Here is a 17,071-nt window from a genome sequence, read left to right on the forward strand (position 1 = left end):
CACTTACCACCTAGGAAACTAGCACATATCTAATAAGTAGCCAACTGAAGCTAGTCCATGTCCAAAGTTCAAGCTGTTAACCACTGCACTTCATTAGCACCACTCAAGTGAAAAGGTTGGCTTGACCAGGAAGCAAATCCGGATCAAGGTAGAGAAAGGAACAAATCAAATTGTAACCACTGGACCACACAGTTTTGTGTTGAGTTGCCTGGTAGTTAGTTATGTTTGGGAGGTCTGCTTTTTACACATTTTTAGACTACACTGCTCACATGCTGTTGATTTCATTCCTTCCATATTAGACATAGATACATCTACTTTCTGACACTGTCAGCATGCCCAATCTACAGCAGCCCATCTTCCCCCCATCACAACTTTCTATTTATATGTTGTTTCTCAGTTTATAAAGTGCTTTCATGCACTTTACCTCATCTCATCTGATTTGCTTATTCTAATCAGTGTTCAGGTGAACAGATTACACAGAATTCTAACATGGTTAGATAAGTAATAGCAATTAGGCTCTGAATGAGGGCCTGAGGCAGTCTCAGGAATGAGGCACACAAGTTTTGGTGCGAAGATGGGACATCTGCTTTGCAGTCCAGATCTTCTCTGACCACTCAGCCATTCTATCACTCACTCACTTAACAAACATTTACTGAGCACTTGCTATGTGCCATTCTCTAAACTGGGCGCTGCGTTTATAAAGATGACCAAGTTCTGGTACCTGCCTTTGAGAAGCTCCAAGGATAGCAGATAGACAGATGTGTCCACAGGTAACTATATTGGCAGTGGATGAGCAGCATAAAAGTAGCTTAACACAATGGACTCAGGAAATGCGTGCAAGTTTCATCATGGTAGACACTCGAAGTTACTAGATTGTTGAACTCAGGACAAACTAGGGAACTGATTCTCAACTCTGGATGCACATTACAATCAGTTGCAGAGCTTTCAAAAAACAACCACAAAGCTCAGTAACTTCAGACTAGTGTTGGGCAATAACTATGACCTAGCAGTTGCACTATGTATAAGGCCAACAGAAATGTGTGTTCTCCAGAGAACTCCCACAGAGAGTCACACCAGCATTGTTCATAGCCACCCCAAATCGCAACAGTATAAATGTCTATCTACAAGTGAATGATACAGCCACAAAATGACATAGTCCTCAGCAAGGAAAAGAACAAAGCACTAGTACCTGCAACAACATGGGCGACTAGTCCAAATACCATGACTGAAAGAAAGTTTATACAGATGAATATGTACTGTATGATTCCACCTAACATAAAGCACCAACACAGGAAAAAAAGGAGTCTATTGTCTTAGAAGGCATGGTAGTGCTGCCTCTTGGTGAGGGGTAGTGACTGAGAAGGGTACAAGCTTGGCTTCTGGGTGCTAATACTGCTCTTTTCTGAATCAGGGTGCTGATTATATGGGTATGTTCAATTTTTGAAGATTCCTGAAACTACCTACTTGGAATATCCTCAATGTATATTAGACTTTAGAGAAAGTTGATGTAAAGAAAAGCATTTACAAAAAGAAATATCAGTGCCTGAACCTCACTGTAGACTCATTTTTCCCAGAATCTCTGGATGATGGGACTTCTACATTTGTAGTTTTGAAAAGCATCCCAGATGACACTAGTGGACAGCCAAATCTGAAAACCAAGGAGCTAGATGTTCCTGTGTTTATTAACAGCTCCTTGAGGGTGACAGTCTGGCACATGGCAAACGGAATGAGTTCTGAAGTAAGCTATATCAGTGACTGCATTCTGGCTCTACTTTGTGCTGGCAGTGTCGGCATTTGCTGGAGCATCTGCAAACTTCAGTTTTACCACTGTATAATAGGTACAATGTCAGGGTTCTTATAAAGATTAAATAACATAATATGTTTAAAGCAATTAGCATAGTGCCTGGATCATAGTACATGCCTTAAAAATAGCAGATACTCCTTTTCCTCTTTTGCATCTAAGTTCCTAAGAACAGTGACGAACAGATTGCTACAGATCAACAAAACTCACACTCTCTAATTTCTCCTCCTGAATGGGTTTCTTTGTGAAAATTGAAATAATATTATTCTTGGACTAATGATGGAATTTTCTGAACTCTGAATTTTCTATCCAGCACCTGCTTTCCCTGAATGTGAGTGGAGAGGAGGCAGGTCACAGATTTAAAAACAGGGGCCAAGCCGGCGCCGTGGCTCAATAGGCTAATCCTCCACCTTGCGGCGCCGGCACACCGGGTTCTAGTCCCGGTTGGGGCGCCGGATTCTGTCCCGGTTGCCCCTCTTCCAGGCCAGCTCTCTGCTATGGCCAGGGAGTGCAGTGGAGGATGGCCCAGGTGCTTGGGCCCTGCACCCCATGGGAGACCAGGAGAAGCACCTGGATCCTGGCTCCTGCCATCGGATCGGCGCGGTGCGCCGGCTGCAGCGGCGGCCATTGGAGGGTGAACCAACGGCAAAGGAAGACCTTTCTCTCTATGTCTCTCTCTCTCACTGTCCACTCTGCCTGTCAAAAAAAAAAAAAAAAAAAAAAAAAAAAAAACAAAAAAAAAAAACAGGGGCCAACGTTATGGCACGGCAGGTTAAATAGCTGCCTCTGATGCCAGCATTCCGTATCAGCACCAGTTCGAGTCCAGGCTGTTCCACTTCTTCTCCACTCCCTCCCAATGCGCCTGGGAAAGCAGCAGAAGATGGCCTGAGTACTTGGGCTCCTGCTGCTCATGTGGGAGACCCTAATGGACTCCAGCCTCCAGGTTTAGGCCTGGCCTAGTCCCAGCCTCTGCATCCATCTGTGGAGTGAACCAGTGGATGGAAAATATCTCTCTCTCTCTCTCTCTCTCTCTCTCTCTGTAATTCTGCCTTTCAAATAAATAAGTAAATCTTTTATTTATTTATTTTTCCCCAGAGAAATCTTTTATTTAATGGGTACAGATTTCATAAATACAACTTTAGGAATATAGTGATTCTTCCCACCAGACCCGCAGTAAATCGTTTAAAGAACAAATCATAGGCCCTTTTTTGGACAACTTTGCTCCTGTCCTCATCCCTAAGAACTGTCCTGTGCAAAAAAAGACAAGGTCAAGATGTGAGTAGGCAAAAAGAATAGAAAAAGGTCCATAGCTCAGAAGATACACTATCCATAAATTGTGCAAAATGAAACACTTTTGCACAAAATACCATGCGTTAGCAAAAACAAAACAAAATCTGGGCTGAAACCAGGAGATCAGGGTTTCAGCTACCCATTGGAAAGCCCTCTGACTTTGGTTAACTAAACTTTGTTTCTTTGTCCAGTGAAAGGCATGCCACCTCGCCTACATCCTTTACAAGGGCACTGGGAGTTTCAGATAAGTAGAAGGTACTTTAAAAAAAAAAAGCCAAACAAATGAGACGCAAGATGAGAATACTAGCTGGAAATTAACTTTGTTCAAAACTCTAACTATGTCCTCCGGCATCCCGGACTGAGACAGAACACTCCCTTGTTTTAACTGTTCCAAGAACACCCAGAGCCTACACCGGCCTAAAATTCGCTTATGTAATAAGGGACTGCAGCACTGCCTAGCATGTAGCATAATACTTTGCTTAAGAGAAATCCTTGGAAATGCCTCAGCTTAAGTACAAGGGCAGGCCCAGGCCTTACGTTTTGGAGAAAGGTGCTCTCAGTCACAGAATATCAAAACTGTAGCTAAAGCAAATGATGTCATCAGAGATCCTCTTACCACGGTCAATGTCAAAATTAAGACAGGAAGTTCAAGGACAAACTGTGAGCTTTCCAGGCAAATAAAAGTTAGAAAGGCAGTGTGGACCTTAGATATACCACCACTTTTATTTGACTCAAAAATGATTGCTATTTTTCAGAAAATCAACCAAAATATATCCTGTCAGGTTTTCTTAGTTTATGTGGAGCTTTTATGGATAAAAATATGCAGAGTTATACAGAAAAAAAAATAATTACTGTGTTTTTACTTTTACTTAATGAAAGAGCTGAGATGAAATAGTTCAAATACCTGTTGGGTTCCTAAATCACTAGAAAATGAAAAGTCGAAATTAACTATAGGCACTTGAGAACACCTTATAGGCACAGGTCTTTCCATCCACACACCATTCCTGCGACAGATCTGTGTACTCAACGCCAAAAATATCCCCAAATGTATACAGATGCTGGGGGTTGGCAGGGCAGGAAATTAGTATCAGAAATAGTACGGTTGAGTCCTGCTCTTGCTCCGGGGGAAAGAAAGAATCCAGTCGAATGCCAAGCCCTGCAGCCAGAGCTGGACAACTCGCCCCTAAGTTTGGCGCGTCCTCGCTTTGCGCCCTCGGCCCCCACCCCCGCTCCGGCACCCAGGATCTCAGTGCACGGTGAGGCCCTGGCAGAGCACGGACCGTGTGGCAGGGGCAGGGAGTCCCGGCAGTGGGGAGGAAGGGCGGCTCCTCTACAACGGGGGTCCGTCGGTACCCATCCCCAGGCCCTCGCGCTTTCCCCTTCCCCTGAGCCCTTGCCCTCAGGCAGGTCACCTGGCTCGGCCGCTGCCCGCCTGTCCTCCGGCTGCTCGCTCACTCCTGCCGCGCCACTGCCACTGCCGCCACTGCCGCCACTGCCGCCGCCGCCGCCGCCGCCGCCTGGAAGCGGCTCGCCCTCCGGAGTCACGGGGCCGGCGAACCGGCGGGCGAGCCCGTGCCAAGGCTGCGGGAACGGTTCTCCCCAGCTGGAGCTGGGACCCTGCCCTGAGCGCAGCCGCCACCAGGGCGAAACTGAAAAGCTGGGCTAGGCTCGCCCGGGCGGGGAGGGGCGCCTGCAACTTTGCTCCTGGACACGGGCGAGGAGGGGGCGCCCGTCTCCAAACTCCGTGCTGTGCCCGCAGCCTCTCCAGTCCTGGCTTTTTTTTTTTTAATGTTTTTTGTTGTTTCTTTTCTTTCTTTCTTTCTTTTTTGTTTTTCAGTATAAAGGGAAGTCGGGTTCTTGTCCGCAAGTTCTTACTGCCAGAGCTGTGCCCCTCGGCGAGTGGAGGACCGGGGCGTGGAAAGTGGGGGTGAACCCGGGGTGCAAAAGGCTCAACCCCGCTGGGTGCGCTGGCGGCCAGCTGGGCAAGGGCGCCAGGCGGAGGCAGGAGGGGAGCAGCTGCCCCGGAGCCTGCCTGTGAGGCTGCCCCGGCCCCACTCAGCTGCCCTCATTGCCCTCTCCTGCCCAGAGCTGGAGCGTGGAAGGGAGAGCGACCAGGAGGGACTGGGCCAGCAGTGGGAAAGCAATGACCCGGACCTGGATCGCCGAAGTAGGAACTGGAAGTGACAGCGGCGCAGGGCAGAGCTGCAGCAAAAGCCCGGGTAGCCGCGGCAGCGGTAAAAGCTGCGGTTTAGCGGCGGCGGCCACACTGCGCATGCTGCTGCCGCCTGGTTCAGCCCGGAGCTTAGGGCTGCGGGCGCCTGGCCTGCCAAGGGCCACTGCCAAAGCCTAGGGCGGGAATCCCCGACTCAGGACTAGCCCTTCCTGATGGCTTGCTTCCTCCTCCACCCCTAGATGCAACTAGGGCACCCTCCAGCATCATGGGGAGTCACTGAGACAGAGAAGCAGAAAAGAGGTCTCCAGGGGCTACCCTGGAGGGCCTTCCTGAGTTCTCTGATAACAGGCCCCAAGTCAAATAGAATCTGTGAAGCAGAATAAAAAGGTTCCTGATACATGGGAAACATTTATACCCTTACCCAAAGTCTAATTTGTATATAAATGCAATGCAGTCTGGAAAAGTACAGGATGGCCAGAGTCGTAAGTGATATTTAACTGACTCCATCAGTGGTGTAGGATTTGCTCAACAGGAAAACCAAAAACAGAATAGTTAAAAGCAGAACGTCCGTTCATCACAGATTACCCAACCCCAGTCTCCTTATTTACAGATGAGTCAACCGAGGCCTAGAGAAGAAAACTCTGACTTGCCCCAGGAGGTAGGATCAGAGCTGAAAGGAAAGTCTGTTATAGCCATCACAGCTCTTGGTGAGTTGCCTGGCCTTGTGCCTAACTTCTTCCGGAATGTGTTGCTCTCTTAGAGCTGGAGCTCTCTTAATGGGATGTAGCTTTGACTACTGGTCATTGGCAATGCTGCCTTACTTGCAGACCTGCTTTCCTGCAGAGCAGCCCCTGGGAAATGGCAAATTGTCCATCCAACAGGCCTCATTTTGGGCAGGGCACCCATGCTGTTCCAGTGACAAGGCAGATGGAGTGAGTCAGGGAGACAACAGGGAGTGAGGGGGTGGGGGCAGAGGAGAAAAAACATAACTGCTACCAGCTGGTACTGAAGGCTAAGAAAGAAGGGGAGAAAGGAGGAGACTGTGTTGTGTTGCAATGGATAAAGCTGCTGCCTGCAGTGCCAGTATCCCACGTGAGAGCCAGTTCGTGTCCCAGCTGCTCCACTTCCGATCCAGGTCCCTGCTAATGACCTGGGAAAAACAGCAGAGGACGGCCCAAATGCTTGGGCCCCTGTTACCCACATGGAAGACCCAGATGAAGCTCTTGGCTCCTGACTTCAGCCTGGCTCAGCCCTGGCCATTGTTACTGTTTGGGAAAGTGGGAAAATGAACCAGCAGATGGAATCAATTCTCTCTCTCTTTTTCTGCTGAGAGACTAATTGAATCACTTACCCATTCAGTGATTCTTCATGAACAAAACATCTTTCTCCAAAGTACATTTGGGCCAGGAACAGAATAGGAGATAGTAAAGTATCCCCGGTAATAACTTTGTAGTAGTGGTGACAATGGACAGAGCAAGAGTCTCACTGGGAATGAGGCAGGCAGAAGGCTTGAATCAGAGGAAAACCACAGGGCTAGATCTTTCACAGACCAGCCAAAATAAGACAATCAGAGAGGTACCACCCAGGCCATTCGTAGTTGATCGGAAGAATTGCATGTGTCCCTGACTTCCACCAAGTTCAAAACCAACACAACAAGAAAACTATCAATGCTAGAATGCAAGCTGCCGAGGGACTGATCACATACTACCTAGAAATGAAGGTGTTTCCATCTGTTCTGTAAAGTTTTTACATGAGATCAAAGTGGTGTCCTTGCCTTCCCAATTCTAAAAAATAAGGCAGATATATTTGGCTTACAAAAACAGAAAGACAAATGAATTATAAAAATATGGAGAAAATGTCTAAACGTATTAGAAATCATAAATACTAACTACAGCAATAAATGAAATACCATTTTCATCCATCAATTTAACAAGCTTTAAAAATTCATATCTAGTGTCGGCAGGGGCATGAGGAAGAAGACACTTTTTACACTCTTGATGGGAGTGGAACTTGCTACAGCATTTTTGTAGAACAATTTGACATTATCCATCAAAACTTGATATAACAGTTTCACTCCTATAAAGATTCTCAAAAACAAAAAAGAAAGAAATGCCCGTGTGTATTAGTATTGCTGCAAATATAGTTTTGTAAAACTTTGTTTTATACCTTTGTCAAACCAATGTTTAATAATGTTATACTACTTCAGTATTAATGACCTGTGATTACTTTAAAATTGACTGTATATTGGCCGGCGCCGTGGCTCACTAGGCTAATCCTCCGCCTTGCGGCGCCGGCACACCGGGTTCTAGTCCCGGCTGGGGCGCCGGATTCTGTCCCGGTTGCCCCTCTTCCAGGCCAGCTCTCTGTTATGGCCTGGGAGTGCAGTGGAGGATGGCCCAAGTGCTTGGGCCCTGCACCCCATGGGAGACCAGGAGAAGCACCTGGCTCCTGCCTTCGTATCGGCGCGGTGCGCCAGGCTGCAGCGCGCCGGCAGCGGCGGCCATTGGAGGGTGAACCAACGGCAAAATGAAGACCTTTCTGTCAGTCTCTCTGTCTCTCACTATCCACTCTGCCTGTCCAAAAAAAAAAAAAAAAAAGAATTGCATCTACAAGGGGCCGGCGCAGTGGCGCACTAGGTTGATCCTCCACCTGCAGCGCCAGCTTCCCATATGGGCACCGGGTTCTAGTCCCAGTTGCTCCTCTGCCAGTCCAGCTCTCTGCTGTGGCCCAGGAAGTCAGTGGAGGATGGCCCAAGTGCTTGGGCCCTGCACCCCTATGGGAGACCAGGAGGAGGCACCTGGTTCCTGGCTTCGGATCAGCTTAGCTCTAGCCGCGGTGGCCATTTGAGAAGTGAACCAATGGAAGGAAGCCCTTTCTCTGTCTCTCTCTCTCACTGTCTGTAACTCTACCTGTCAAACAAATAAAGTCTTTAAAAATAAATAAATACATAAGTTGGATTCGTATCTACGAATTGCATTGAATGTGCTAAAAAAAAAGAGGCGGTGCTGTGGTGTAGCAGGTAAAGCCACCGCCTGCAGTGCCAGCATCCCATTTCCGGTTCAAGGCCTGGCTGCTCCACTTCCGATCCCGCTCTATGCTATGTCCTGGGAAAGCACTGGAGGATGGCCCAAGTCCTTGGGCCCTTGCACCTGCGTGGGAGACCTGGAAGAAGCTCCTGGCTCCAGATCAGTGCAGCTTGGGCCATTGCGGCCATCTGGGGAGTGACCCATCAGACGGAAGACCTCTCTCTCTGCCTCTCCTCTCTCTGTGTAACTCTGACTTTCAAATAAATAAATAAATATTTTAAAAAAAAAGAAACTCTTGGCTTCTGACTTCAGACCAGCCCAACTCCAACTGTTATGGCCATTTGGGGAGTGAACCAGTGAATGGAAGACCTCTCTCTCTTTCTCCCTCTCTTCCTCTCTCTCCCTGTAACTCTTCCTAAACTAATTAAATATTAAAATAAAAACATAAAAAGAAAAGATTCTTCATGAATAATCATAGATGTGCACAAATTTCTATGTGGATAAACAACCTGACACACTGGGAATTTATACCAGGAATGCAAGATGAATTTAATATGTGAGAAAAAACAATAGTCATCCTAGCAAGCAGAAAAGCATTTGACATAATACAGCACCCTTTCATGATTAAAACAAACAAATCAGCACTAAAAGGAAACTTTATCAGCCTATTAAATGGCACCTGTGGAAAACCCACAGCTAACACCATACTTAATACTGAAAGACTGAAAATCTTCGACCTGAAAATCAGAAACAAGACAAGAAGATGTTCTCCCACAACTTCTACTCAGTGTTGTACTAGAGCTTCTAACCACACAAACTAGGGAAGAAAATGAAATAAAAGACGTCTAGATTGGAAAGGAAGAAGTAAAAATATCTTTGCTCATAGAGAATATAATCGTGTTAAGAAAACCATGGGATCCATCAAAAAATTTTTATAACTTATGAACAACTTCAGTCAAGTTGAAGGATATGAGCTGAATATAAAAAATCAATTTCATTTCTGTACACTTGCAATGAATACTCTAAACAAAAAAACTTAAGAAAACAATTCCAATTACAATACTATCAAAAAGAATAAAATACTTTGGAAAAAAGTGAACCACATTTTTTAAAAAAAAAGAATGAATGTGGGGGCTGGCATTGTGGTGCAGTCGGATAAGCCACCGCCTGAGAAGCAGGCATCTCATGTGGGCACCCAGCTACTCCACAAGCCAGCTCTCTGTTTATATGCCTGGGAAGGCAGCAGAAAACGGCCCAAGTACTTGATCCCCTGCCTTCCACGTGGGAGACCCAGACGGAGTTCTAACCTCCTGGCTTCAGCCCTGCCCAGCCCAAACTGTTGTGGCCATCTGGGGAGTGAACCAGCAGATAGAGGATCTCTGCCTCTCTCTGTCTTTCCCTTTCTCTCTGTAGTCTGCTTTTCAAATAAATAAATAAATAAATAATCTTTTAAAAAATGAGTGTGAGGGGCAAGCTCTTTGGCGTAGCCGGTAAAGCCGCCGTCTACAGTGCCTGCATCCCCTATGTACACCAGTTTGACTCCCGGCTGCTCCACTTCCGATCCAGCTCTCTGCTATGGCCTGGGAACAGAGCAGAAGATGGCCCAAGTCTTTTGGCCTCTGCACCTACATGGGAGACCTGGAAGAATCTCCTGGCTCCTGGCTTTGGATCTACACAGCTTCTTCTGTTGTGCCCAATTGGAGAGTAAAGCAGCGGATGAAAGACCTCTCTCTCTCTCTCTCTCTCTCTCTCTCTGCCTTTCCTTCTCTCTCTGTGTAACTCTGACTTTCAAATAAATAAATCTTTAAAAATAAATAAATAAATAAATACATAATATTTAAAAAAATTAATGTGAGTGGCTGGCACTGTGGCATAGCAGGAAAGACCGCCACTTGCAGTGCCGGCATCCAATATGGGTTCAAGTCCTGGATGTTCCACTTCCAACCCAGCTCTCTGCTATGACCTACTTAAGCAAGTCCTTGGGCCTCTGCACCCGTGTGGGAGACCCGGAAGAAGCTCCTGGCTCCTGGCTTCGGATTGGCACAGCTCCAGCCATTACGACCATTTGGGAAGTGAATCAGTGGATGGAAGACCTCTCTCTCTCTCTCTCTCTCTCTCTCTCTCTATCTCTCCCTCTCTCTCTGCCTCTGCCTCTTTATAACTCTGCCTTTCAAATAAATAAGTAAGATGTGAGGGCGATCTGGCTGCGACATCTGTCACCCCATTGATCGCCAGGGTTGATTCGGCTGACCTGGCTGGCTAGGCGGGTGTCCCCTTCCTCCCTCACCACTCCATGTGCGTCCCTCCCGAAGCTGCGCGCTCAAAGAGAATGACCTTCCCCGCTAGAGGAGGACCAGTCTTTGGTCAAGGGTATATGAGAGCTGCACTCCCTGCTAGAACCTCCAAACTAGCTCTCAAATAAATAAATAAATCTTTTAAAAAAAATGAATGTGGGTCTATACCAACCACCATTTACAAGAATTAACTCAAAATGAATCAAAGACCTTAAAACTATAACACTGTTAGAATAAAACATAGGAGTAAATCATCATGATCCTTGATCAGGGAATGATTTCTTAACTATGCTACCAAAAGCACAAACAACAAAAGAAAACAGATAAATTTGACCACCAACATTAAAAGCACACTCTTAAAGTTGGGGAGGCACTTAAGAGAGTACTTTTCCCCTCTGTCAGCAGATTTCCCTCATCAGGTGCTAGCTGTGTGGTCCTCTAGAGATCCTTAAACACTGTAGCATTATAAGAACATAATGATGACAGTCACTTGGAGAGGTCAACTGACCACCCAGTAGGCCAGAGGCGACAGCTTTTGAATGTGGTCACCATGCTGCAGAGTTCAATACTCAAATTGCCAGTGCAGTACTATATCTCCAGCTCCATTTTTCTTCATTTTCAAACTGACCATTTCTTTTAGTAAATAATAGTGTGATCTGGGCAATAATCAAATCCTATTCTTCTTGCTTTTCATATTTACAGTTTTATAGAGTCTTATGCCAGGCACTGTGCTAGCCACTTTGGGCCCAAAAATATTTTTTGGTATTTTTAAAAATTCATTTATTTTTATTTTATTTTAAAGGCAGAGAGGCAGAGAAACAGAAAGACGTATCCCAATTGCTGTTTCACTCCCCAGATGATGACAATAGCCATGGCTGGGTCAGGCCTAACCCAAGAGGCTACAACTCCTTCCATGTCTCCTGTGTAGGTGGCAAAGACCCATGCTGCTGCCTTCCAGCCTACACATTTACAGGAAAATGGATCATAAGTGAGGGAGTCAGGACTCAAACTGGGATCTCCAATATGGGTGCAGGCCTCCTATGTGGTGACTTAACCACTATGCCAGACAAAAGGTATTCTTTTTTTATTATTTTTTTATTTTTTTTATTTTTTTTTTATTTTTGACAGGCAGAGTGGACAGTGAGAGAGAGAGACAGAGAAAAAGGTCTTCCTTTGCCGTTGGTTCACCCTCCAATGGCCGCCGCGGCCAGCGCGCTGCGGCCGGCGCACAGCGCTGATCCGATGGCAGGAGCCAGGAGCCAGGTGCTTTTCCTGGTCTCCCATGGGGTGCAGGGCCCAAGCACCTGGGCCATCCTCCACTGCCCTCCCTGGCCACAGCAGAGGGCTGGCCTGGAAGAGGGGCAACCGGGACAGAATCCGGCGCCCCGACCGGGACTAGAACCCAGTATGCCGGCGCCGCTAGGCGGAGGATTAGCCTAGTGAGCCGCGGCGCCGGCCAAAAGATATTCTATCTAATGACATTTGCAAATAATTGTACTTTGGTCTGTCTCCTAGCTACCTAGGAGAAGCTTGAGGCTGCTTATCTGGTCAGCATTCTTGACTGCTGGTTGCATCCCAACTCAGTGTTCAGTCTTATTCCTTACAGACTCACTTTGTTAATGTTGTCTCAGGGTTCTAGAAGTACCTGAATATGGCTGTCATATACCTCTTAAAAGCATAATTTTGCACACAACAATGCAAAGAACATATAATAACAACAGCAAGCAGCTCCTGTGTATGCCCTATGCGCGGTAATGTGTTATCTCTCTTGGTTCTTGAAACAATCTTATATAATAGATACTGCTAATGTCCTCATCAGGAATCCAGAGCCTCCAGGGGTCTAATAAGTTTTCCCAGAGTCACGCAGACAGGTATTGAACGAGCCAAGACTCTATCCCCGATTTTCTGAACTAGAGAACATTTGTGCTTAACCACAAGCCAGCCTTATTATGATGTTGATACAATATTCAGATCAGCCTGAATTATCAAAAGGAGAAAAATGTACCCAGTGCCTTTCATTTAAGAGGATGGTAATTACAATACACTTTTAAGAAATATTTCCAGCCAAAATGTATAAAAGTATTTTAAGCATTGGTGCTTAAAGGAGTGTTAGCTATCAGAAACAAAAATCTCCAACAATGCCAAACCCAGGAGGTGTTTCTGTATCATCTAGTATTCTTAGAACTGCAAATAAGCTCAGTATACCTTCTGGCATCCTCAGAGTTCAGAAATCATTGGCAACCTCAACATGTTTTTATTTGGTAGAGTAAAAAGGAAAATATCATGATCCATTCCATAGTAGACATCATTCTACAAAGGATATAGTAGAGTGTTCCAAAGACACCCTTACCTCAAAAGCAAGAGAGGATGGGGGCTCCAATTGAGCTATAGGGAAAACTGGAATAAAATATTCTGAGACAGGGTAGCCTGATGCTAGGGCCAACTTTAGGAAAAATTGTGAAGCGAGCAAAGTTTATCCAGAGCAAATATACTAGTACTACTACTAAAAATAGTAGCTACCATATGGAAGATGTCCCAGCCACTCTTTCAGGAGCTTTACATGTATGTGTTCATTGAAACCTCACACTGGTGCTATGAGACAGATGCAACTATTAATTCCCATTATACAGATGAGAGATGAAAGCATAGAGGTATAGTTGAATAATATGCTTGAGGTCATAAAGCTACCAGTGAGAGCAAACTGAGATTTGAACTTGAGAAGTCTAGCACCAGAGTCCATGCTCCACCCCCTATTACTTGGCCACAGATAATACTACTAATGCTTGTCTGCTCGTTTAAAACACTTTTTCTGTTCTGGCCTTGTGCTGAGAAGTCTACAAAATTATCTCATAGATCTTATGAGGTTGGAACTCTTAGCCCTATTATGCATTATCTAATTTAAACAACTACATGAGGTAGTTATTGTCATGTCCATTTTACAGATAAAACACTGAGGCACAGAGAAATTTATTAACTTGACACATATGTGTAAATATCTTTGGTAACATCTCCTATATACATTGTATGGATGCAAATAATATAAAATAGTGCAATACAATTTAATATATATTTCTACCTTAGAGCTAAGTTCTCCCAGCTTTTTTTTCTTTTAAAAAAATATTGATTTATTTACGAAAATGAATCTTGATGTGAATGGAAGGGGAGAGGGAGTGGGAAAGGGGAGGGTTGTGGGTGGGAGGGACGGTATGGGGGGAAGCCATTGTAATCCATAAATCGTACTTTGGAAATTTATATTCATTAAATAAAAGTTAAAAAAAAGATAATAAAACTTAAAAAAAAAGAAAAAATATTGATTTATTTATTTGAAAGGCAGAACAACAGAGAAGAAGAGAGAGAGAGAGAGAGAGAGAGAGAATCTTCCATTTGCTTGTTCACTCCCCAAATGGCTGCAATAACCAAGTCTGGGCCAGACCAAGGATAGAAGCCAGAAACTTCATTATGGGCTTCAGGGGCTCAAGCACATAGGCCATCTTCCACTGTCTTCCCAGGCACATAAGGGATGAAAAAAGCAAATGTTGGCTTAACCTACCATGCTAAAACGCTGTCCCCTCCAAGCTTTTCCAGGTCGTGTTTTAAAGCGTTAATGAGACACAGTGATAATGGCCTTTGCTCTCTTCCCAACTCAAGGTGATAACACTGAGCCTACTGTAGCAGCCAGTGGCCCACTTTTAGTTCCCCTTAGTAGGGTAGTACGCCGCAGAAGCTCTCTTAGTGTAAGCCTGTTTTGAGGGTTGTGATGCTGTATTTAAAAGGCTTTTTTTTTTAGGTGTTTTTGTTTGTTTGTTTGCAACTGATTTCTGGGAAAGACAGGATAGCAATCCAATACTGGAGACCATCAATCCAAACTCTGGCTTCTAGAAAATGCTACCTGTTTAACTTGGTGACCACCGATGGTGAGAAATAAATCACATTCTTTTACTATCAATCCTCATTACAGCAAATCATGTTGGCAACAAAGAAGGCAACCTGAGTGTGCTTACCTCCACTTGAAGGGCTGCACATCCCTTCAGGAAGTCATTGATATTGTTGATGCATTGGGCTTCAGTTTGGGGCTCCAGACAATACTAGAGAAACAGAGTCATATGTCACTTGGAGATTGTCATCCCAGAGCAAACAGACCGTATTCATTATGTGCTGATAATTAACTAAGGTAGGTTTTTTTTAAGGCAGGAGGCAACGTTGCTTTCAATCCAGGAAGAGAAATAACCACTAAAGGAAGTGATGCAAAAATCTAAACAGTTTCAAATGTCACCGAAGCTCTAGTCTCAAGCCATTTCTACTTTCAAACGTCTTTCTCATGCCTTCAGCCCAAGTATGGTGATACTACCGTGGAGAGACAAGACAGTTTCTTGAGCTTAGCTCCTGCTTTCAAACAAGGAAGTAATACCTATGACCTCCCTCTCCCTCCCCATGAGAACTTAGTAAAATTACATTTTCTCTTTGCTGCTCTCTATATTTTACATTTTTCTGCATTTTAGCACTCTTTATCAAGTTTACAAAATTATAAGTAAATCTCCTTGCTCAATAAAAATGCATGCTAGTTCAAGAAAGCAAAAAAGCTGTACTCACAATCATGTTCTATGGTAACTTAAGAAAATAATTGTAGGTGTCTACGTTTAAGTTTACATAAAATGTCTACTTCAGAAATTATCCATTCTTGTGATCATGGGCTTCCAACTTTAAAAATCTTGGATTTTTTTTAAAGAGGGGTAAGGTTAGTTTCACTTTGAATGCACGTTGCACTTGAAATACACATTAGGCTTCTATTGATTCTACAAACTTTATGTGACATTTTGGATTCTTTTTCCTAGTTGCTAAATAGTCTCTCCTTCAATGGATAGTTTTTAACAGAAAATCTACATTGATTTTCAGTGAAACTGTTGAAACACTATCAAAATCTATTATAAATCATTCCACTATATTGTAGACTCCTGTGTACCTCCAAGTTCAAATCTTCCTCAGTACCCAGGCAAGTGTAACATATACGTCTCCATAATGGAGCAACCTTGTGATACAAGTGCTCCCCTTGTCCCCTACTGCCAGAAATATAACAGGTAGTTTACTATATTAATATTTGAGATCCAATTACTAAAGGACAAGATTTCACTGTCTGACTTTTTCTAGAGAGAAAACCAGTAAGAAAGAATGTAGAACTCCTAGAGAGGTATTAAAGTAGGAGATTCCCATGACCTGAGTAGTATAAAATCTCCAAGTCCATGAACTGCTGCTGTGTGGTAGAAAGCAATCCCAAAGACACTGCAAATTGACCTTACCTTTCCCACAGAGCCAGGCATAAGTCTGTTGATCAATTTGCACAGCACTACCCCATTTCTCAGCGAAGACTTCAAGAACTCCTCCGGATCACAGATGGTCTTTTTTGGGGAATCTAAAACTCCCAAAGATATCAGCCAGGTCACGATTCGCTCTTCTGGATTCATTACTGAGGACAGTACAGTCTGAACAGCTCACTGGGGCAGCTGCAAGGAGTAAGCCACATCCGCGATTGCATCTGCTGTCGTCTTCCTTTTTCTGAGTTCTCTTCTGGTGCTTGCAGAGCAAAGGTTTAAAGCAACTTTTCTCAGACAACAGTGACCCCACTCAAAATGTGGGATTCTAAAAGCCCAGGGATCACATTCAAAGATGTGGAAACAGATAAGAATGAATGTAGAAATCCTGGGTAACACCAGTTTTCTTTTTCAAAATCTGCAAAACAAATTCACTACGATAAAAAAAGAAGAAACACACACACCCCTCCCAAAAAAAAAAAAAAAAAAACTCAACAGTTCAAGAAGCCTGTAAGGGAAGGAAGTGAGAAGGACGCTGGGGAGGGAGGAGAGAGAAGGAAGCAAGTGTGCGTGGAAAACAGAGGTGAGCCAGCACTTCAGGGGACCTTGGAAATGAAACATTTGTGGGCCAGTCTGGGAGAACACTGTCAATAAATAAATAGCCTATCTCCAGTGAAATTCTGGCTTCTGTTACGAGGAAGATGCCAACTGGCTCTTAGGTCAGACAGCTCTGAGCCTCGTGGGGAGCTCAAAGAAGGTCAACTGAGAAAATTCTACCAAGAAATGGCTGGATGTCCTCATACTGTCTCACAGAGATGGTGTGTCATGATCATTCCTCGCAAAACATGTTGAGTTGCGTGGTGACAACGTGCCAAGCAAATGAAGATTGTGCCTGCTGTCAGCCATCTCTGTGTATAAGCAGAAGCTAGAAGAATGGCATTTTACTTTGCAGCCAAAAAGCTATGTTTAGGGAAATAGGCTAAGGATAACATCTGACATCCTGTTTACTTGCATTCTTTAGCAATTCTTTTTCTGGACCTGGTTCCACTACTCAATCCAGCTGCAGTACCCTTAGCAAAGGCTCAGACACAGTCACATAAGCGGCGAAAATACACTTGAAAACAGAACGTTTGGAAACAAAAGAGCATTTGTCCTCTATCTACACTACAGTGTGGATGGTT

The 17,071-nt window shown here is 44.6% G+C and overlaps 1 protein-coding gene across 8 annotated transcripts in view; it reads right to left on the reverse strand.

The window, feature by feature from the left end:
* ARHGEF6 (Rac/Cdc42 guanine nucleotide exchange factor 6) overlaps positions 1 to 16,828 on the reverse strand; it is a 135,363-nt gene extending 118,535 nt beyond the window's left edge. For 5 of the 8 annotated variants that reach the window (XR_016227917.1, XM_017349864.4, XM_070066946.2 and 2 more), the window contains exons 1-2: positions 15,879 to 16,828; positions 14,586 to 14,669 (exon numbers count right to left, since the gene is read on the reverse strand). Coding sequence is in view for 4 of the 8 variants with exons in the window: in XM_017349864.4 (XP_017205353.1) it covers positions 14,586 to 14,669; positions 15,879 to 16,043 (249 nt within the window). In the remaining 4 variants the exon portion in view is untranslated. Of the gene's footprint in view, positions 1 to 4,503; positions 4,751 to 14,585; positions 14,670 to 15,878 lie in introns of those variants that run through there. The other 3 variants (XR_016227918.1, XM_089324169.1, XM_051827589.3) reach the window with 1 other exon arrangement.
* Between the last annotated feature and the right edge of the window lie 243 nt (positions 16,829 to 17,071).

Source organism: Oryctolagus cuniculus, chromosome X (genome assembly GCF_051225735.1).
Source record: "Oryctolagus cuniculus isolate XC-2025 breed Fujian yellow rabbit chromosome X, ASM5122573v1, whole genome shotgun sequence".
Taxonomy (NCBI): domain Eukaryota; kingdom Metazoa; phylum Chordata; class Mammalia; order Lagomorpha; family Leporidae; genus Oryctolagus; species Oryctolagus cuniculus.